The sequence below is a fragment of the Bos indicus x Bos taurus genome, chromosome 10, assembly GCF_003369695.1.
Source record: "Bos indicus x Bos taurus breed Angus x Brahman F1 hybrid chromosome 10, Bos_hybrid_MaternalHap_v2.0, whole genome shotgun sequence".
Classification (NCBI taxonomy): Eukaryota; Metazoa; Chordata; class Mammalia; order Artiodactyla; family Bovidae; genus Bos; species Bos indicus x Bos taurus.
Window position 1 is genome coordinate 80050817 of NC_040085.1, and position 22409 is coordinate 80073225.

Genomic DNA, 22409 nt, shown 5'->3' on the forward strand with positions numbered 1-22409 from the left:
GGATACTGATTTTTATTACCCAAGCCCAAAGAAGGAAACTAAGCTGAGATTAGAAAGAACTTTCTGATCGTAGTACTCAGTTCAGTTCTCCCCACCCACCAGGTTCTGCACAATGTGGACAGCATGCTTGAGAAGCTCGCCCACCTTTCCTTTCTCCACTCTGGTCAGCAACCAGTCAATCAAATTGCCCTCTAGAGTTAGACGATGATTGTGTGTTGTTAAGGATGTTTCTGGCCGTAGGCGTCAAACCATCAAACCAGCAGATAGAAACTATTCCAGGGAAAGAAGGAGGGGAGCCAGATGGGAGAGGGTGGGCCTTGGGCCCCTGCGATCCACCAGTAGCCTCTGCCTGCAGGTTAGTGGCTGAGTGTCACAGATGCACCAAGAATGGTAGGAAGTGCTGGGACCCAGGACCCAGGCTTCCTGACTGGGCTACACCATCATGCAGTGTCTGTAGCTGTTCAGAAATACTCACAGGTTACACTAGGGCTTCCCAGGTGGCGCTAGTGGTAAAGAACCTGCCTGCCAATGCAGGAGACATAAGAGACACGGGTTTGATCCCTGGGTTGGGAAGATCCCCTGGAGGAGGACATGGCAACCCACTCCAGTATTCTTGCCTGGAGAATCCCATGGACAAAGGATCCTGGCAGGCTATAGTCCATAGCGCTGCAGAGTCAGATATGACTGAAGCACCTTAGCACGCAGTTACACTAATCTTTAAAATCACTACCCTTATCCAGTGTCACTGCCGTTATCATCTCCCCTGACAGATAACATCACCTAGTTTCAGAGAGGCAGACTTAAGATCTAAATTGAGATTTACATGACATCCAAATCCAAGCATATGAACAGTTTAACATTCCATATGCTGCTACCATAGCTAAGAGGAAAATGGGCCCTGGTTTCCACGTATTTTCCCCCAGAATCACAACTGTTTCCATCTACCTAGGTGCTTGGTGCAAGTCTCACTTAGAATGAACCTATCAATTGTGGAATGACTGATCTCTTGACCAGAGTCAGCCCACTTCAAGGGCTCTTTCGAGACCAAAAGAGACAAGGACTATGAATATCTTTGACTAAAAGGCAAGATCCTCTAAGTGTAAGGGATGTTGTTGTTTATTATTAGAATCTCCCCTACTACGGGGGCTGTTTTCCAATATGCAACATGGTGCTTATATTTATTTATATGCTGAATAAATGTTTGTTGCATATTGAATATGTTGCTCTATGAAGAGCAACTGTTAATATCCAGTCCTAATAACAATAACAGTGTGTGTGTGTGTGTGTGTGTGTGTGTTTTCTAATTGCATGCCCTGGGACTACTACTGTGTCATCATTAGACTTTCCCTCCAAATTCCGAAGAATGAATCATGTTTAAATTCCAGGGAATCTCAAGAACAGAGCCAGTTTGCAAAAAATGTACATTCACATTTAGACTAAGATTAGCTTCTAGTCAAACAGGATCAATCAAATAATAATAAACTCCTACCTTAGCTGACAATAGGGTTGGAAGACAAAAGAGAAACCTAGTCAAGGCTCTAGCAACCCCAAAAAGTTAAGCCAAAGAGGAATTTGTTGTGAAGCCCAAGGGTGACTCTGCCTTCAGGCCTGGCTAGATCTAAGGGCCTCCGTCAGCTTGCTTCAAATCATCAGCTTATTTTCTCTCCCCTCTCGCTCCTCTCGCTCTAGGACTTGGTTCTGCTGACTTTTGTTTCTTCTGGAGCAGTTGCCTGACTTTCTCCTGCAGACAACCTTTCTCTATGAGGCAGGAAATCTGGCCACTGATAGACCTGAGCCATTTTCCCTACAGCAGACAAGGAAGATAGAAACCTGCTCTCTTCTGGGGTCTGTATGGCAAATCACAGCGACGAATTGAAAGGCTTTACACAAGCAGTCCGCATGGAAGTGGGTGACTGACCAGACCTGGGTGGTGTGCCATCCCTGTGGTGAGGAGCCACACTGGGTACCAGGAGGCCTTGGGATTGACAGTTCCACCTAAATGGCATGGGATGAGGAGGGGCAATTCCCAAAGGAAAGGAGGTGCAGGGGAGAAAAAAACAACAGGTGTCCACTACAATAGCACTTGTTCTCAGGTTGCGCAGAGACATAACTTATCCACCAAAACAATCAGAGAAGGATAAAAACAGTAGTGCATTCACATGCCCAAGTGCTGAGTCAAAGCCCTTCAGGAAAAGGAAGTGATCCGATGGCCTAAAAGAGATTCTTTAGAACACTAGGAGAAAGACACAAATATTTTGGTCAGCACCGCCCCCCCCGCCCCCCTTCCCTGCCAGTTGAGAATTATCATCATAATCACGTTATTTTCTGGGGCTTCCCTGGTGACTCAGGCATAAGGATTCCACCTGAAATGCAGGAGACTCAGAAGATACGGGTTTGACCCCTGGTGGGAAGATCCCTTAGAGGAAGAAATGGCAACCCACTCCAGTATTCTTGCCTGGAGAATCCCATGGACAGAGGAGCCTGGTGAACAGACCACTCTTGGCATCACAAAAGGGTTGGACACAACTGAGCACATCACAGCACCTTATTCTCCAAATTAAGTTTGAAAATGGTGATTTGATAATTCTGCAGACAATTAGCCAGAATGTTTGAAATTGGGATCCTTTGGAAAAATCTGGAAGATCTGGTCAACATAATCACACTCCTGGTTGAGAGAATGGGCCTGATGACTTTTTTTTCCCTTAAAAAATAACTTTTCTTTCTTACAAATAACTTTTTCTGTTTATAAATGGGTTATGTGTATTATAGGAATTTTTGAAAACACAGAACAGAACATATATAAAATGGAAAGAGTAACATGGAAACTCATATTACCATATGTAAACTAGAGAGCTATTTTTAAAAATAGGGAATTTGCTGTATGACTCAGGAAACTCAAACAGGGGCTCTGTATCAACCTAGAGGGGTGGGATCGGGAGGGAGATGGGAGGAAGGTTCAAAACGGAGGGGATATATGTATACCTATGGCTGATTCATGTTGAGATTTGACAGAAAACAACAAAAGTCTGTAAAGCAATTATCCTTCAATACAAAAATAAATTAAAAAAAAACAACTACTCTTGTATTTGTTAGGATTGGGTGTGACTGCAACTGATAGGAATCCCGAGCTAACAATGGCTTAAACAGGACTGAAGTCTATTTTGCTCAAAGCTACATGAAGTCCAAAAGTCCAGGCTTGCATGGGACTTCTGCTCTCCAGAGGCTTTGCCATGCCTAGGCTCCTTCCAGCTCACTACTCTGCCACCACTGCACTGAGGCCTGCCACCTCATAATCTAAGCAAGCAGAGCAGAAAGGCAGCACGAAGGAGAAGACGATAAAGCAGTCAAGGACCCATGACAGCTACTCCTAGGGAAGATTCTCAGAAATTGCAACACAAGGCATCCACACTGTCCCAGCGGTAAGAATGTAGTCACATGGGCACATCTACTTGCTGGGGAAACTGGGAAATGTAGTCTTTTTTTCTGGGTGGCTAATTGCCCAGAATATTACTACAGAAGAGTTATTACTGAGGCAATTAAGGGGTCTCTGGTACTGCACCCAATATGTCAGGAAATTTGGAAAACTCAGCAGCGGCCACAAGACTGGAAAAGGTCAGTTTTCATTCCAATCCCAAAGAAAGGCAATGCCGAAGAATGCTCGAACTACCACACAATTGCACTCATCTCACAAGCTAGTAAAGTAATGCTCAAAATTCTCCAAGCCAGGCTTCAGCAATACGTGAACCGTGAACTTCCAGATGTTTAAGCTGGATTTAGAAAAGGCAGAGGAACCAGAGATCAAATTGCCAACATTCGCTGGATCATGGAAAAAGCAAGAGAGTTCCAGAAAAACATCTGTTTCTGCTTTACTGACTTTGACTGTGTGGATCACAATAAACTGTGGAAAGTCTTCAAGAGATGGAAATACAAGACCACCTGACCCAAAAAAAAAAAAAAAAAAGACCACCTGACCTGCCTCTTGAGAAACCTGTATGCAGGTCAGGAAGCAACAGTTAGAACTGGACATGGAACAACAGATCGGTTCCAAATAGGAAAAGGAGTACATCAAGGCTGTATATTGTCACCCTGCTTATTTAACTTCTATGCAGAGTACATCATGAGAAACGCTGGGCTGGAAGAAGCACAAGCTGGAATCAAGATTGCTGGGAGAAATATCAATAACCTCAGATATGCAGATGACACCACCCTTATGGCAAAAAGTGAAGAAGAACTAAAGAGCCTCTTGATGAAAGTGAAAGAGGAGAGTGAAAATGTTGGCTTAAAGCTCAACATTCAGAAAACGAAGATCATGGCATCCGGTCCCATCACTTCATGGCAGATAGATGGGGAAACTGGCTGACTTTATTTTTCTGGGCTCCAAAATCACTGCAGATGATGATTGCAGCCATGAAATTAAAAGACACTTATGACCAACCTAGATAGCATATTAAAAAGCAGAGACATTAGTTTGCCAACAAAGGTCCGTCTAGTCAAGGCTATGGTTTTTATGGTCGTGTATGGATGTGAGAGTTGGACTGTGAAGAAAGCTGAACACCAAAGAATTGATGCTTTTGAACTGTGGTGTTGTAGAAGACTCTTGAGAGTCCCTTGGACTGCAAGGAGATCCAACTAGTCTACCCTAAAGGAGATCAGTCCTGGGTGTTCATTGGAAGGACTGATGTTGAAGCTGAAACTCCAATACTTTGGCCCCCTGATGCGAAGAGCTGACTCATTTGAAAAGACCCTAATGCTGGGAAAGATTGAGGGCAGGAGGAGAAAGGGACGACAGAGGATGAGATGGTTGGATGGCATCCCCGACTCAATGGACATGGGTTTGGGTGGACTCTGGGAGTTGGTGATGGACAGGAAAGCCTGGTGTGCTTAGGTTCATGGGGTTGCAAAGAGTTGGTTATGACTGAGCAACTGAACTGGTAAACCAGTTACCATAACACCCAGGGATAACCACTGTTAACATCTTGGTATATGTTGTTTATACATACATACAAACACACACACACTTGCATACAGAAAAATATTACATTGGTACAAAAGTAATTGAGGTTTTGCTTTGCTGAAATTTGCTATTTGATGTTGGAATACATTCTAAATAAATGCAGTTATGTAATAGGTCATTTTAATGCACATTTCTCACTTTATGTTTTTTTGCTGAAGAATTGCTTGCTGTTTATTTTACATTTATTTTAAAGTATGGAAATGATGTTAGACAAAAAGCAAATTTGAGCGATTTTCTTATTTGAGTTCAAAATGGATCATAAAGCAATAGAGACAACACTCGATATCAACAGTGCATTTGGCCCAGGAACTGCTAATGAACATACAGTGCAGTGGTGGTTCAAGGATTTTTGCAAAGGAGACAAGAGTTTTGAAGAGGAGCGTAGCAGCTGGCTGGCCATAGGAAGTTGACAACAAGGTGATCCTCTTGTAACTAACGAGAAGTTGCCCAAGAATTCAACATCGACCATTCTATGGTTGTTCCATATTTGAAGCAAATTGTAAAGGTGAAAAAGCTCAATAAATGGGTGCCTCATGAGCTAACTGGAAGTTTTTAAAACTGTCATTTTGAGGTGCTGTCTTCTCTCATTCTATGCAACAACAAACCATTTCTCTATCAGATTGTGATGTGCAACGAAAAATGGATTGTATACGACAATCGGCAACAACTGGCTCAGCAGTTGGACTGAGAAATTCCAAAGCACTTCCCAAAGCCAAACTTACACCAAAAAAAAAAAAAAAAATCATGGCCACTGTTTGGTGGTCTGTTGCCCATCTGATGCACTACAGCTTTCTGAATCCTGGCAAAACCATTACATCTGAGAAGTGTATTCAACAAACCGTGAAGACACACAGAAAACTGCAATGCCTTCAGCGAATATTGGTCTACAGAAAGGGCCGAATTCTTCTCCACGACAACACCCAACTGCGCGTTGCACAACCAATGCTTCAAAAGTTGAATGAACTGGTCTACAATTTTGCCTCATCTGCCACATTTACCTGACCTCTGGCCAACCGACTACCACTTCTTCAAGTATCTCAACAATTTTTTGCAGGAAAAATGCTTCCACAGCCAGCAGGAGGCAGAAAATGCTTTCCAAGAGTTTGTCAAATTCTGAAGCACGGATTTTATGCAACAGAAATAAGCAAAAGTATTTCTCGTTGATTTCAATGGTTCCTATTTTGGTTAATAAAGATGTGTTTGAGCTTAGTTATAATGATTTAAAATTCAGAGTCTGAAACCATAATTATCTTTGTATCAATCTAATAGATATAGACGTGTAGATATGTAGATATAGCTACATTGTACATATATTTGTGTGAAGTACATATGTGCATATGTGTGCATATTTTTATATAAAATTTATATAAATAACATATATATTTTAAATGAAATTGAGCTCCTATCAAATATACTATTTTTTATCCTGTTTTTTTGAGAAATTGCAGCTCTTAACTAAAGTCTTTTTTACAGTCTATTTTAGCACTGAGTCCTTTAAACAATTAGAATAATGTAATGAAGGAGATCAGCCCTGGGATTTCTTTGGAAGGAATGATGCTAAAGCTGAAACTCCAGTACTTTGGCCACCTCATGCGAAGAGTTGACTCATTGGAAAAGACTCTGATGCTGGGAGGGATTGGGGGCAGGAGGAGAAGGGGACGACAGAGGATGAGATGGCTGGATGGCATCACTGACTCCATGGACGTGAGTCTGAGTGAACTCCTGGAGTTGGTGAAGGACAGGGAGGCCTGGCGTGCTGCGATTCATGGGGTCGCAAAGAGTAGGACACGACTGAGCGACTGAACTGAACTGAATGCTTTATGAATTTCTTTAAATAATGACAGATGTTTTTATTTTGTAGGTCCTGGTTTATTAAGTTTTTGCTTATTTTGAAATAATTGTAGATTCACAGGAAGTTGAAAGCAACGCACACCAAGGCCCATGCAGTCTTCCTTGGCCTCCCCCTAAGGTAACATCTTACACAATGGTGGGACAATATCAAAAGCAATATATTGACATTAGTACAGTTCATAGAGCTTATTTAGATTTCATTAGTTATACACGGACTCATGTGTAGCCTTACATCACCACAATAAAGAAACTCAGTTCTTCTATCCTCTGTACATCACTCCTTTAGAGCCACACCCATCCCATCCCCCACTCATTCCTAATTCCTGGCAACCATGCACCCATTCTTTATCTCCATAATTTCATAAATGTTAAGCAAATGGAATTAGATAGTATGTATACTTTTAGAACTGGCTTTTTTCACTCATTGTAATTGTCTTGAGATTCATCTAAGTTGCTGCATACGCCGATAGTTTGTTCCTTTTTACTGCTGAGCTGTATTCAATGGTATGGATGTGTAATACCACAGTCTGTTTAAACATTAATCAACTGGAGAACATTTGGGTAAGTTTTCAGTTCGGGGTTATCATGAATAAAGCTGCTATGGACATTCGTGTACAACTTCCTATTTGGACAGAAGTGCTCACTTCTCTGGGATAAATGAGCAAGAGTATAATTGCTGGGTTGTAGATCTCTCATGAGAGTCCCTTGGACTGCAAGGAGATCCAACCAGTCCATTCTGAAGGAGATCACCCCTGGGATTTCTTTGGAAGGAATGATGCTAAAGCTGAAACTCCAGTACTTTGGCCACCTCATGCGAAGAGTTGACTCATTGGAAAAGACTGATGCTGGGAGGGATTGGGGGCAGGAGGAAAAGGGGACAACAGAGGATGAGATGGCTGGATGGCATCACTGACTTGATGGACATGAGTCTGAGTAAACTCCGGGAGTTGGTGATGGACAGGGAGGCCTGGCGTGCTGCGATTCATGGGGTCGCAAAGAGTTGGACACGACTGAGCAACTGATCTGATCTGATCTGATTATAAGTCTATCTTCAGTTCTGAAAGGAATTGCCAAACTATTTTGCAGACTCACTGTATGCAATCTACTTTTTTAAACTTAACAATATGTTGTCAACAATTTTCCTTATTGTTAAACACTTTCTATTTAATTAAGTAAGACTTCCCAGGTGGCTCAGTGGTAAAGACTCTGCCTGCAATGCAGGAGACATGGGTTAAATCCCTGGATCAAGAAGATCTCCTAGAGAAGGAACTATCAACCCACTCCAGGCAGTAAAGAATTTGCTTGCAATTTGGGAGACCTGGATTCAATCCCTGGGTTGGGAAGATCCCCTGGAGAAGGGAACAGCTACCCACTTCAGTATTCTGGCCTGGAGAATTCCATGGACTGTGTAGTCCACGGGGTCACAAAGAGGCGGACACAGATGAGTGACTTTCACTTCCGGTGTTCTTGCCCGGGAAATCCCAAGAAGAGAGGAGCCTGTTGGGCTACGATTCAGAGGAGTCACAAAAGAGTCGGACACAACATAGCAACTAAACAACAACGTCAGTACTTATTGTTGTTTAGTTCTAAAACATGCTATTCCATTCTAAACATGGAATGGAAACATGCTTCTAAAACATGCTATTTCATTGTATGCTGCTGTTGCTGCTAAGTTGCTTCAGTCATGTCCGAATCTTAGCAACCCCATGGACTGCAGCCCACCAGGTTCCTCCGTTCATGACATTTTCCAGGCAAGAGTACTTGAGTGGGGTGCCATTGCCTTTTCCAATTCCATTGTATAGCTATACTATAATATCCAATCTAAATTTTAGGAATTCCTGAATTTCATGAATATTCTTATTTTTGTGTTATAAATAATAAAATGAAAAATATTGTGGAAAAATCTTTGTGCCTATTTCTGATTATTTCTTTAGGATAAATTTTTAGACATAGATATCCAGGAGTTGGTGATGGACAGGGAGGCCTGGCGTGCTGCGATTCATGGGGTTGCAAAGAGTCGGACATGACTGAGCGACTGAACCGAACTGAACTGATAGTGGTTTAAAGGGTATGAATGAAGGGACATCCAGTGCTTAAGTCCAGTGCTTAAGACTCCAAGCTTCCATAGCAGGGGGGTGTGGGTTTGATCCCTGGTTGGGGAACTAAGAGCCTGCATGCTGTGCAGTGCAGCAAAAGAATAAAATAAATAAAAATAAAGGGTATGGATGAACATTATAAAGTATTTTGCTTTCTTCCTTTTTTTCAAATTGTCCTACTAAAAGTTTCAATTTACAATCCCACAGCAGTATATAAGAATTAGGCAGTTGTATTTCAACACAAATTATAGTCAAACAGCATTCTTAATATCTAAATAGATCTTATAAGTCAACTAGAAAAAATAAATACCCCAAATCAAGATGCTTTGGGCTGCAAATGATATAAAATTCCAATTAAAATTATATAAACAATAGAGAAATTTAGACTTCATGTAATAACTCCAAAGATAGGGCAACTTCTGATTTTGTTGATTTCACACAATAACTTTAAAAATAGCCACCACAAAACATAGACTAATGGTAAAGGCTGTGAAGCTAGGCTGTTGGGTTTATATTCTGGCCCTTTCATTTGCTGAGTGTGGGACACTGAGCAAGTTACTTGTCCTATTTATGCCTTAGCTTCCTATTTTGAAAAAGGCTATATTAATAGTATCTATCTCATAGGTTTAAGGATGAAGAGCTAACATATGTAAAATAGCCATTAAGTGTTGATATTGTCAAGAGTCCAGGTTCTCCCTGCTTTTCTGTTCTGGAATCCTTAGCATGTTAACATTATTTTCAGTCTTCAGACCTCAGGGTCACAAGATAGCTGCATTAACTCCAGGAATCTCACCCAAGAAGTCCAGGAATAGACGAAGTAGTCTTGCCTGTTTCTTTCTTTAGAACAGGGAAACCTTTCCAGGAAGTGCCAAACAGATTTCCCTTGCATTCCACTGGCTAGAAAATAGGTTACTCTATACCAATCTGTTTAATAAAAAAAGAGAATGGAATGACTATGATTGGTTTAGATCAATCAAGGTTTACTCATAAGCTAAAACCACCTTCCCTGTGGATAGAAACCAAACAAAATCAGTTCTTTCTAATAAGAAAGAAGAGAAAAATGGATATTGAATGAACAACCAGAATGTCTGCTATACATCACATTAGAAAAATGGGCAAACCACATGCACCAGTACTTCATAAGAGAAGAAAAGCAAACGGTAAATAAATATGCAAAAAGGCTCTTCATGATTAATGAGCAAAAGGGTAAAAATTAGAAGTAGTTTCTGTATTTCTCTATTAATTTGGCAATGATGAAAAAGAATGATAATCACCTAAAAACAGACAAATATATAAAATGCCTAAGAATAAATTTTATATACATGATGTGCAAGACCTAAATGAAGAAAATTATAAAATTTTACTGGACAACATTAAATAAGACCTAAGTAAATGCAGATACATACCATGTTCATGAACAGTAGGACTTGGTATCTTAAAGATGTCAATTGTCCTCAAATTGGTTTAGAGATTTAAAGCAATGCCAAACAAAATCTCAATAGAGTGGCTTTTTTTTTGAGAAATAGATGCTTTATTTCTAAAATATACACGAAAGAGCAAAGTCCCCAAACTAAAGACACCCTTAAAGAAAGGAATATGGTAAGAAAATTTTGCTTACTAGATATCAAGACTTAAAAAAAAAAAGACAGTAGTAATTAAGATAATGTAATACTGATTCAAGGATAGGCAAATTTAGCAATAGGAACAAACAGAGGGCCCCAAAACAGACTCTCACAATGTAGAAACTTCACAAATTACCATGATAGTACTGAAAATCACTGAAGAAAGAATGGAAAAAGAAAAAAAATAAATAAAATTTCTCATCCTATATAGAAAGTAATTCAAAATTATGTGTAAAGGCAATTTGTAAAATTACTCAGAAGAAGATTCAGGTGATTATCTTTATGCTTTTAGATTAGGGAAGGATTTTCTAAATAAAACACAAAAAGCATTAACTATAAAAGAAATCAAGAACTTTGTTCAAAGATATCTCAAAGTGAGTAAACAGACAAGCCATAAATTAAGGGGAAAAAAAACTAGTTTCAGAATATATAAGGAACTCCTACAAATATGTTAGAAAAGGTTTTTTTTTTCCTTAGCTTAAAGAAAGTAGGTAAAAGACAGATATTTCACAAAGGAGAAAAAGGACATGGCCAATAAACATAAGAAAAAAAAAAAACCTCATTAGTAATCAGAAAAACAAATTAAGATGCCAATGATATGTTCTTTTATATCTATCTGATTCCACTCACCTCCCTCAACCATTGATAATACCAAGTGTTGGTAAGGAGTAGATCAGCTAGAAATCTTTAAGCACTTCTGGAGGGAGCATACATTGATGTAATCACTTTGGAATACTAGCATTATTTGTAAAGTTGAATATTCACATAGCCTATGACCTAGCTGTTCCACTTGTAGGTATGCCAAGATATACACAAGAATATTTATAGTTTATATTCTCTCACCCTCCAGAAAGATTGGAAACAACCCAAATATCTGTTGAAGGAAAATGAATACACAAATTGTGGTACAGTCACATGATGGAACATTATGCAGCAGTGCAAACAGAACTATAGACACATGTAGCAACATGGAGGGAAATTTTAGGAATGTTGTACCGAGTTAAAAAAAAAAAGCAACTTGTAGAAGATTACATTATAATACCATTTATAAAAAATTCCAAATAAGAAAAATTAAGCACTTTGTTATTTAGGGGTTATAAATATGTAAAATTTTTTTTTTATAAATCAAAGGAATATCAATCAAAATTTTGTGGTTATCCTTGAGTGTGGTAGAAGGCAAGGACATGGATTAGGAGAAGAGCACACACACTGATGTGATGGTATTGGCGGTATTTTAGGTGTCTTCTTAATATTTCACATATTTATTTATTTTTTAAATTGTGGTAAAATACACAGAAAATTTACCTTTTTAACCCTTAAGTGTGCAGTTCAGTGGTATTAAATGCACTTACACTGTTATACAATATAAATGCACATCCATCATCCATTTCTAGAATTCCTTTCATCTTGTAAAATTGAAATTCTATACATTAAACAATAAATAATTTTTCCCTCCAGCCTCTGACAACCACCATTCTACTTTCTGTGTCTACGAATTTGAGATTTTTAGTTTTCAAGTTCATAGATGGGCTCACAGGTGTTCATTTATTGTCAATTCATAACTTGCATATACATATTATATATACACAACACATATATATTCTTTTGTATGTATAAAACAGTACATATCTTATTTTTTAATGTCTTTATATCTGGAAAAATCATGACAATATCCAAAGTTGGCCAGAACATGATAAGTGCCAGCAAGCCTGTAAATTGACACAGCTTTTCAGACATTTTAAATTTAACATGGTAAAACTGATAAATACTTTATGGCTTTGGGGAGTTAGTATGCTTTCAGTTTTGGTTTCTGATTATTCATTAACAATATATAGAAATATGATTGATTTTTGTGTGTTGACCCTGCATCTTTGCTTAATTAGTTCTAGGAGGTTTTTTCTTATTGTTGATTCTCTGGGATTTTCTATGAAGACAATGGTGTTTTCTGTTAGTTTTCTTTCTTTCCATTCTGTATGCTTTTATAATTTCTTTTTCTTGCCTTATTGCACTGGCTAGATGTTTGAGTTCCAATTTGAATGGTAAAAGTGGACATTCTTGCCTTGTTTCTGATCTTTAGAGAGAAATTTTCTTTGACCATAAAGTATGATGTTAGGTACAGGATTTTGTAGATGGCCCTTATCATGCTGAAGATGCTCCTCTTTATTCCTAGTTTTTTAAGGTTTTTTTTTTTTTTGTTTTTAATTCAATGTCTGCTGATTTTTGTCAAATGCTTCTTGCATCAATTGATATGGTCATGTGGTTTTACTTTTTAGAATATTAACATAGTTTCTCAAGTTGATTTTCAAATATTGAAACACCTTTGCCTTCCAGATTTAAATTATACTTGGTATTTATACATTAATCTTAATTTTATTATTTACTTTTGACTGTGCTGGGTCTTCCTTGCTTCATGCAGGCTTTCTCTAGCTGTGGTGAGCAGGGGTTCCTTGTGATGCACTGGTTCTAGGCACATGGGCCTCAGTAGTTGCGGCACAGGGGCTCAGTAATTGTGGTTCTCCTGCTCTAGAGGGCGCAGGCTTTGGTACTTGTGGCACACCACTTAGTTGCTCTGCAGTATGTGGGATCCTCCTGGACCAGGGATTGAACCTGTGTCCTCTGCATTCATTGGGAGGTGGATTCCTAAGCACTGGGCCACCAGGGAAGTCCCTACATGAATCTTTTATGTACTGATAAATTCAGTTTGCTAATAATTTGTTGCAGCTCTTTGCATCTGCATTCATGAGGGACACTGGTCTCTAAATTTCTTTTTTTTTGTATTATCTTTGTCTGATTTTGGTACTGATATATTTTTCTGCAAGGCAATTTTTCTCTGGAGACCTGGGTTCGATCTCTGGGTCGGGAAGATCCGCTGGAGAAGGAAATGGCAATCCACTCCAGTACTATTGCCTGGAAAATCCCATGGACAGAGGAGCCTGGTAGGCTACAGTCCATGGGGTTGCAAAGAGTCGGACACGACTGAGCGACTTCACTTCACTTTTCAACGTCTAGCACATCTAATATAAGACCAACATCTAGCACATCTCAGAGATGAGGAGACCGAATATCCACCAATAAGGAGATTCAAAGTGGCAGTTAAAATGGGAGCAAAGATGATGTCCTTCCATCTGGACAGACTAGAGACTGGGGAGTAAAACATAACATGACCTTTTACTTAGAGTTTAGTAGGTGTTAGACACTGTGTATGAGTTGTCTCATCTAGCCATGAAATTAAAAGACGCTTACTCCTTGGAAGGAAAGTTATGACCAACCTAGATAGCATATTCAAAAGCAGAGACATTACTTTGCCAACAAAGGTCCGTCTAGTCAAGGCTATGGTTTTTCCTGTGGTCATGTATGGATGTGAGAGTTGGACTGTGAAGAAGGCTGAGCGCCGAAGAATTGATGCTTTTGAACTGTGGTGTTGGAGAAGACTCTTGAGAGTCCCTTGGACTGCAAAGAGATCCAACCAGTCCATTCTGAAGGAGATCAGCCCTGGGATTTCTTTGGAGGGAATGATGCTGAAGCTGAAACTCCAGTACTTTGGCCACCTCATGCGAAGAGTTGACTCATTGGAAAAGACTCTGATGCTGGGAGGGATTGGGGGCAGGAGAAGGGGACAACAGAGGATGAGATGGCTGGATGGTATCACTGACTCGATGGACGTGAGTCTGAGTGAACTCCAGGAGTTGGTGATGGACAGGGAGGCCTGGCGTGCTGCGATTCATGGGGTCGCGAAGAGTCGTACACGACTGAGCGACTGAACTGAATGCATCTCTATGAGATAGGTCCCCTTATTCTAAAAAAAAAAAAAAAAAAAAAAGGTCCTTGCCATCAGGTAGCTCGGTCTGCTACAGAGATAGAGGCGCAAACGAACCAGTATCATGCAGTGTAACAGCATTATAATGGGGCGTCTGCCCTAGGGGTAGTGGACCCTGGAGCGGCACTCTGATCGTCACCGGAGCTGAGGGACCGGGAAGGAGGGCTGCAACTTCTCCAGCGTAGCCTCGGGAAGTAGTGGGGGCCTTTCAGACTGGCTGTTTCCACAGCAACGGGACTAGCCATCCTCTTGTGGCGTCAACCGTCAGGTCTTCAGCGATCCAGAAGCCAAGAAAGGACACTTCAGCCTTCCAACCTCTGAGGCGCGCGGACGCTCGGCGGTAAACGCAACACATCGAGTTCCAAGAGTCTGATTGGCTCAGTCAGGTGGCGGGGGGGTGCGGGGGGCGGGGGGGGGGCGGGGGGGCGGGGGGGGGGCGGGGGGGCGGGGGGGCGGGGGGGCGGGAGTTAGCAGCGAGGGGCGTGGCCCAGTCTTCTCCCAAGCGAGAGTTTTTTCTAGCAGAGCGGAAGCCGACCTCTCCTGCCCCGGAAGTCCAAGCTCGACGTCTGCCCGGGGTGGATACCGCCGGCAAGGCGGCTTTTTTCGCGATGCCAGGGGCAGCCGCCAAGGGCTCGGAGCTGTCCGAGAGGATCGAGAGTTTCGTGGAGGCGCTGAAGCGGGGCGGCGGGAGGCGCAGCTCCGAGGACATGGCCCGGGAGACTCTGGGACTGCTTCGCCGCATCATCACGGACCACCGCTGGAGCAATGCAGGTGAGGCAGGTCTCTCCCCTTTCTGATCCCGATTCCAGGGCGGAAAGTCGCCCAGGAGCCACGCCGCGGCCTTCTCGCGCTCACCTTTTCTCTTTGGGCGGTAGGGGAGCTGATGGAACTGATCCGGAGAGAAGGCCGGAGGATGACGGCCGCGCAACCCTCAGAGACCACAGTGGGCAACATGGTGCGGAGAGTGCTCAGGATCATCCGGGAGGAGTATGGCAGGTCAGGCCCACGTCCTGGAGCGGGGCTTGGGCCCAGTGAAGCTTTTTGCACGGGCCCCTCTCTCTCCCTGCTTGGAGCCTTTGTTGGAGCTGAGTAGCTGTCGTTACTTAAACGACCACATCTCTTCCCCCAACTCCTTTGGGTCTTGTTGCCTTCGTAGACTCCATGGACGCAGCGACGAGAGCGATCAGCAGGAGTCTCTGCACAAACTCTTGACATCCGGGGGCCTAAGCGAGGATTTCCGTTCCCATTATGCTCAACTCCAGTCCAACATCATTGAGGCAATTAACGAGCTGCTGGTGGAACTGGGTGAGTCCTGATCCTTAGGTGGACGGGACAAGTTGCAGGCAGATGAGGGAACAGAAGACCCTGGAAGTTGTTCATAAGCAGAGATGGAAGATAACCAGTCTTCTGGTTCTCATAGGTTTGCCCTCATCCGGATTAAGAACGATTGGAATAGGTGGCAAGACTAAGATAACCCTTTCTACATTTCCTTACAGACTGACCCCTTATCTACTGCAAATCCACTGGGCAGAGACTGTTTGGGAAGAGCTTTTATTTTTAAGATGAACCTCTGAAAACCACAGTTGATAAACCCTTTTTCACTAAACTTGAAATTTTACAGACACACACATATACATACCCATATGCATACACACAAGCCACTTCTATCCCCCCTATTTTTGTGACCTAGGAGACCAGATATTTATTGCGGTCAGTGTTCCCAGGAAAGGAAGAAACTGGGTCTGTCTGTGCACTGAGCTGCTTCTTCCAAATTCCTCCCCTGTTTTTCTTATGTGTCCTCCCTGTCAGGTGGAGGCGTTGTGGCCACCTTTTGGAGGAGGAATTCTTTTAGAGGGAAACTCTGTTTACCCTACTCTCAGCACTTTCAGATTTCCTAGATGGGACATCTCTTGCCTAAATTCATTGTCTTCAAAGTCAGTCGTAAAGAACTAGTTCTGGGGCGAGGTAGGGGTGAGGGGAGTAAGTTGATGAGTAGGGCAAGAGGGTAGGCTGAGAGCTTGGGAGCTAGAAAACCATGGAGGGAGGCTTTTAAGGAAACAGGACATTTCACGTTTAGTCCATTGACCATGTGTTACCAGGCTCTGCTAGGTGGGCAGTGTACAAAAGGGCACATGTCCCTTTCTGTTCTCTCTCAAGTCTGTGTTGTAGCGTGACTGTGTCATATTTTCCATGCAAAACTGGCTTCTCGCAGAAGGGACAACGGAGAACATCGCAGCCCAGGCCCTGGAGCATATCCACTCCAACGAGGTCATCATGACCATCGGCTTCTCCCGCACGGTGGAGGCGTTCCTCAGAGAGGCTGCCCGAAAGAGGAAGTTCCATGTCATTGTGGCAGAGTGTGCACCTTTCTGTCAGGTATGGGGACTGCTGGGGCTGCTAAGAAAAATTTAAAATGAGGAGAGAATAATGCCATCTTTGAATCGATGCAATTTAAACATTGAGGATATAGAGTAAAACATTTAAGAGAATTTTACATTGTTGATCCTGTGAACTTTCTTAAAATATTCATTTAAGGAAGTTGAGTGAACTACTTGGCCCAAGAAAAGATAAATATTATTCTTTCAGAAATCAGTTCAGTTTAGTCGCTCAGTCGTGTCCTACTCTTTGCGACCCCATGAATCGAAGCACGCCAGGCCTCCCTGTCCATCACCAACTCCCGGAGTTCACTCAGACTCACATCCATCGAGTCAGTGATGCCATCCAGCCATCTCATCCTCTGTCGTCCCCTTCTCCTCCTGCCCCCAATCCCTCCCAGCATCAGAGTCTTTTCCAGTGAATCAACTCTTCGCATGAAGTGGCCAAAGGACTGGAGTTTCAGCTTTAGCATCATTCCTTCCAAAGAAATCCCAGGGGTGATCTCCTTCAGAATGGACTGGTTGGATCTCCTTGCAGTCCAAGGGACTCTCAAGAGTCTTCTCCAACACCACAGTTCAAAAGCATCAATTCTTCAGGGCTCAGCCTTCTTCACAGTCCAACTCTCACATCCATACATGGCCACAGGAAAAACCATAGCCTTGACTAGACGGACCTTTGTTGGCAAAGTAATATCTCTGCTTTTGAATATGCTATCTGTCAGCATAGGGTAAATGACCTTGGGGATGACTGATGCTTGGTCTGATCTCACTCAGTCTTCAGGTAAATAATAGGTCTCCAGAAAGGAAATATGTAAGTATGCAAGGATGTTGTAAAATAATGAGCCAGGAGCTGTCCTGTGCGCTCTGCCCAGTTACACAAGCAAGTTGTATTTCCAGTTCTGTGCCTGTCCCAGCACTGCTGGGGAGTAATAAACATTAATTAGCTTCCCCTGGGCTTCCTGCCGCTTCCCAGAGAACACCTACCAGATGAGTTAGTTACTTGTTGGAAGTTGCATGTTGGATATGGCCAGTGTCACACAGTCCCCCAGATCCAGTTATGTTTGAAAGCTCTTTCTCTCTCTCCCGCTCTTCCTCTCAGCGTCAACCTTTGTCTCCAAATGCAGGGTCATGAGATGGCAGTCAATTTGTCCAAAGCAGGTATTGAGACAACTGTCATGACCGATGCTGCCATTTTTGCTGTTATGTCAAGAGTCAACAAGGTGGGTGTATTTGGGTTATATTATGTCAAATTTATGAAGATTATACTTTAAAATATTAATATCTGCCCCCCTCCCTGGCCCCAAGATCTATAAGAAGAGAGAAGAGTTTCAAAAGAGTTACCTTTTGAAAACACATACGTGGACCTTTTAAATCTCTTATTCTAATGTTGATCCCCCCTCTTTATTCCTCCCTTGGCTGCTGCTGCTGCTAAGTTGCTTCAGTTGTGTCCGACTCTGTGCGACCCCATAGACAGCAGCCCACCAGGCTCCCTTGTCCCTGGGATTCTCCAAGCAAGAACACTGGAATGGGTTGTCATTTCCTTCTCCAATGCATGAAAGTGAAAAGTGAAAGTGAAGTCGCTCAGTCCTGTCTGACTCCTAGCGACCCCATAAACTGCAGCCTACCGGGCTCCTCTGTCCATGGGATTCTCAGGGCATCCATGGGATTCTCAGGGCAAGAGTACTGGAGTGGGTTGTCATTTTCTTCTCTGTCCTCCCTTGGAGGCACCTCATTTTGGTTAAAGGATTGAAAGAAATGAAATGGGACTAAGCTAATCTTGTCAGCATGTTAGGGATCTGATAAGAGAGCTGCCCACTTCTGCTCAGAGAGCTTGGTAGTGGTGGATGGTAGAAGAAAGGCTTCCCACTTCTCAGGAGGTGTAGCAGATAGATTTCCAGGGAAGACAGGGCTAAGAGTAATAAACACTGCAGTTTTCTGTGTTCATTTTTCCCTTGGAAATCCACTTTTCTGCTAGAACTTGTGATCTGAACCTAGAATCCCTTTCCTTCTACTGGTGTGTGATCCCCACGCCCACCCCTTGCAGAAGCCCAAGACTGGGGGCTAAGCATTCAGGTGCTCATGCCCAATGGCTTGTTGAAGGCTCTGTTCTCAGGATGGCTCGCTTCTTTCTTCCTGTCCCAAAGGTGATCATTGGCACAAAGACCATCCTGGCCAACGGTGCCCTGCGAGCTGTGGCAGGAACTCATACTCTAGCACTGGCAGCAAAACACCACTCCACCCCACTCATCGTCTGTGCTCCTATGTTCAAGCTTTCCCCACAGGTATGTCTGTCTGTCTCTAGCCAACAGAAGGAAGTCAAAGTATAGGTTTGAACTCTAACCTTCAGCCTTCTCACTCTGGGACTTCTCTTTATCTACATTTACTCAGTGGATTAGACCCAGTGGAGACTGGAAAAGGCCATAGTAGTCTTGATCCAGGAAGAGCCATTGATAGTTACAACCTTTCAGCTTCAGGAGGTCAAAATTATAAGGTCAGGATAATATGTAGTTGGGGAAGGCCCTTTGTCTACATTGCCACCACTCCCCTGTCACCCTGACCATTTCTGAAAATGCCAAGCAAGTTGAAACTAGAAACACAGAATTGGTTTTTATTTGTCATAGTTCCAGGGACTGTATTCTGTAGCCTGAACACAAGCAGTTACTAAGTAAAGAGTCATTTTACCAGTGATAGAAACTACTTGCTTTGAAAATAACAGCCTATCTATATAGGTGTCTCTCTATAGGTGAGACTCTATAGGTGTCTACTCATAAAAAAATTGAAGTGAAATTCACATAACACACAATTAACCATTTTAAAATGTATAGTTCAGTGGCATTTAGTACATTCACAGCATTGTGCAACTACCACTCTTTAGTTTCAGAATTTTTTCATCATCCCAGAAGAACACTCCGTACCCATTAAGTAATCACTCCCTTCTTTCTTCTCCCCATCTCCTAGTGATTGCTAGTCTGCTTTGAGTCTCTATGGATTTGCCTAATTTTGATATTTCACATAAAAGGAGTCATACATTATGGACCCTTTTGTTTCTGATTTCTAAATATTTGGGGAGTTCATCTGAGTTATAGCACATACTTTATTCCTTTTTTGTGACTGAATAATGTTCTGTTGTATGGATATACCACAATTTAATCATCCATTCATCTGTTGATGAGCATCTGGGTTATTTCTACCTTCTGGCTTTTGTAAATAATGTTGCAATAAGCCTTTGTAATCAAGTGTCTGGATGTCTTTTTATTTCTCTTGGGTGTATACCTGAAAGTCAAAGTGTCAGATCTCTCTTTTTTTCTTCCTAATTTTTCCTTTTCCAGTTTCCCAATGAAGAAGATTCATTTCACAAGTTTGTGGCTCCTGAAGAAGTCCTGCCTTTCACAGAAGGTAGAGAAGTTGCTTGAATGTGTATGGCACATGCATTTGGTGTGTTTTGGATTTTTGTGTATGTTTGTTTTGGTCTTTTGGTGGTCAGTGAAATTGAACGTTGTTGGGCTGTGTTTTATTAGTCATACTTTTTGTGGGGACTGTTCTTTTTAGCATCTTAGAGTGTTTGCGGACCTGACCTAATCCATGTTCATTTTCTTCTGAAACTAATATATTTTAGCTGAGTTATGGGGGCCATGGAGGGTTGGATCACCCAGCATTGACTGGGATTGGCTTTACAAGTTGTCTGAGATACAGGCAACAGCCCAATCAGAAAGTGTACTTGATTTTGGTTGCTGCAGGGAGTCATTTTGGTGATGTGACTGCCAAAGAAGCAGGCTCTGAAATGTTACTTATAAAACTTGCCTGTAGCCTGGACACTTTTGTGTGTTGGGGACCTTTTCTCTGTCTTCTTCTGAAGGCAGCAACTTAGCTCAGTGAGCTTGCTGCCTCATCAACAGTTTGCATGGTCTTTAACATCCTCAGGGAGCAAAACATAGTACTTGGAGTGCTTATTCTTCTTGGAAATTTAATAACTTCAACATTTATTCAAACATTCATTCTTTCAAGAAAGATTTATGACTCTTGAGCACCCACTGTGTATCCAGCACTATTTCAGGCGCTAGGGATATAACAGTGATTAACACAGATGGGCCCTGCTCCCCCAGAGTTTATATCATGTTGCAAAAGACAGACAAGAATATGTCAGGGCATGGAGTGTTTTAGGAAGAAAATATGGATGATATGATGGAAAGTGACTAGGGGACTACCTTAGACTGGGAAAGGGACTTAATGAGATGGCATTTCAGCTGATTCCTGAAGGAATAGAGCCTGCCACATGAAAGCGAAGGAAAGAGTTTTCCAGATGTTGGTGCAAAAGACCTGAGTTAGGTACATGCTTAGCCAGGTCGAAAAAGATGACCATGTGGCTGGAGAGTACTGAGCAAGAGGGAGAGCGATACAGACTAGAGTGTAGTGCAGTGGGGAGGGCCCAAATCTTGACAGCTGCAATCCCGAATTTGAAACTTTTTTTGCCTTTCTATGGGAAGGTATTGGAGAGTCGTAAATACAGGGCAGATCGTGATCAGACATCTTTTCTTCTGGTTTGTATTTTGCTACAGCTTCCCTTCCTTGGGGTGGCAAGTATCCCTGTGTTATTGAGCCTAGAATCCATGAGATACTTATTAGAACAGGAGCCTCGGTTTTGTCTTCAGCTCATGTGATTGCCTTTCAGGGGACATCTTGGAGAAGGTCAGTGTCCATTGCCCCGTGTTTGACTACGTCCCTCCAGAGCTCATTACTTTGTTTATCTCCAACATTGGTGGGAATGCACCTTCCTACATCTACCGCCTGATGAGTGAACTCTACCATCCTGACGATCACGTCCTATAACCACCACTCGTCCTAAGCAGAAGCTGCTTAGGCAAACACAGAACAGAGAGGAGATTTCTGTGCCACAACTGAAATGCATCTTCCTTGTAATGGGGGAGCGGACAAGAGTCAGCCTTAGAAAACCTGATACTGTTTCCTGCCATTTCGGTCATCCCATAATTGGGATGCATCTCCAGGACTGTTCTTTGCCTTTTGGATCTTACAGAGCCAGCAGGGCTTGATCTCTTGATTTTGGAGCCTCTTAGTGACTTGGAGCATCTGTTTCAGGAACTTAAACTTTCCGGCTTGGTGGTGTTTTAAACACGACACCAAAGACTTGCTGGGCTACAGGTTTTTGCTCAGAAAGACTGCCACTCCTTTTCCGAGGCCGTGCCAATAAAAGCTGCTTGAAGGTTCCTGAGTTGGTTTGTTTATTGTTCTGCTCCGACTGAACTGCCTGAAACAGCAGCAGCAGAACCCTTTGGTGTTTTCATAGAGGGCAGTAATTAGAGGTAACAGCCTAAAACAGAAATTCAGATGAAAGTATTTATGATTTCCTTTATAACTCACTGGAAATGGTCCCAAACAACTCGTTAATAATCCAAGACAGTGGTTCCAAAATCACTGATCATCAGAATCATCTGGGAGCTTAAGAAAATATACAATCTCAGCCTCCATCTCAGACCTACTGCATCTGATCTCTGGGTTGGCTTAGAGTGTCCTGGGAATATTCTTAGAGCGTCCCGGAAAAGGACCCCCTCATGTACTAATAATAGAATTGCAAATTGATACAACCTTTTCCAGGGCAATTTCAACCTTCTAGATTTA

General features: G+C 42.3%; 1 protein-coding gene across 1 annotated transcript; it reads left to right on the forward strand.

Moving 5' to 3' along the window:
- Nucleotides 1-14932: 14932 nt before the first annotated feature.
- On the forward strand, nucleotides 14933-21998 carry EIF2B2 (eukaryotic translation initiation factor 2B subunit beta). Its single transcript, XM_027552453.1, has 8 exons — nucleotides 14933-15171; nucleotides 15276-15396; nucleotides 15557-15705; nucleotides 16613-16776; nucleotides 17900-17995; nucleotides 18920-19057; nucleotides 20105-20171; nucleotides 21445-21998. The coding sequence occupies exons 1-8, from the start codon at nucleotides 15009-15011 to the stop codon at nucleotides 21600-21602; spliced, it is 1056 nt and encodes a 351-aa protein (XP_027408254.1). The 5' UTR covers nucleotides 14933-15008; the 3' UTR covers nucleotides 21603-21998.
- The last annotated feature ends 411 nt before the right edge of the window (nucleotides 21999-22409 follow it).

Excerpts from the sequence above, each read along its gene's own strand:
- EIF2B2 (XM_027552453.1), top strand. The coding sequence starts at position 15,009 with ATGCCAGGGGCAGCCGCCAAGGGCTCGGAGCTGTCCGAGAGGATCGAG. Across the intron at positions 15,397-15,556 it reads ATCCGGGAGGAGTATGGCAG|ACTCCATGGACGCAGCGACG; the intron begins GTCAGGCCCACG and ends TTGCCTTCGTAG. Across the intron at positions 17,996-18,919 it reads TTATGTCAAGAGTCAACAAG|GTGATCATTGGCACAAAGAC; the intron begins GTGGGTGTATTT and ends CCTGTCCCAAAG.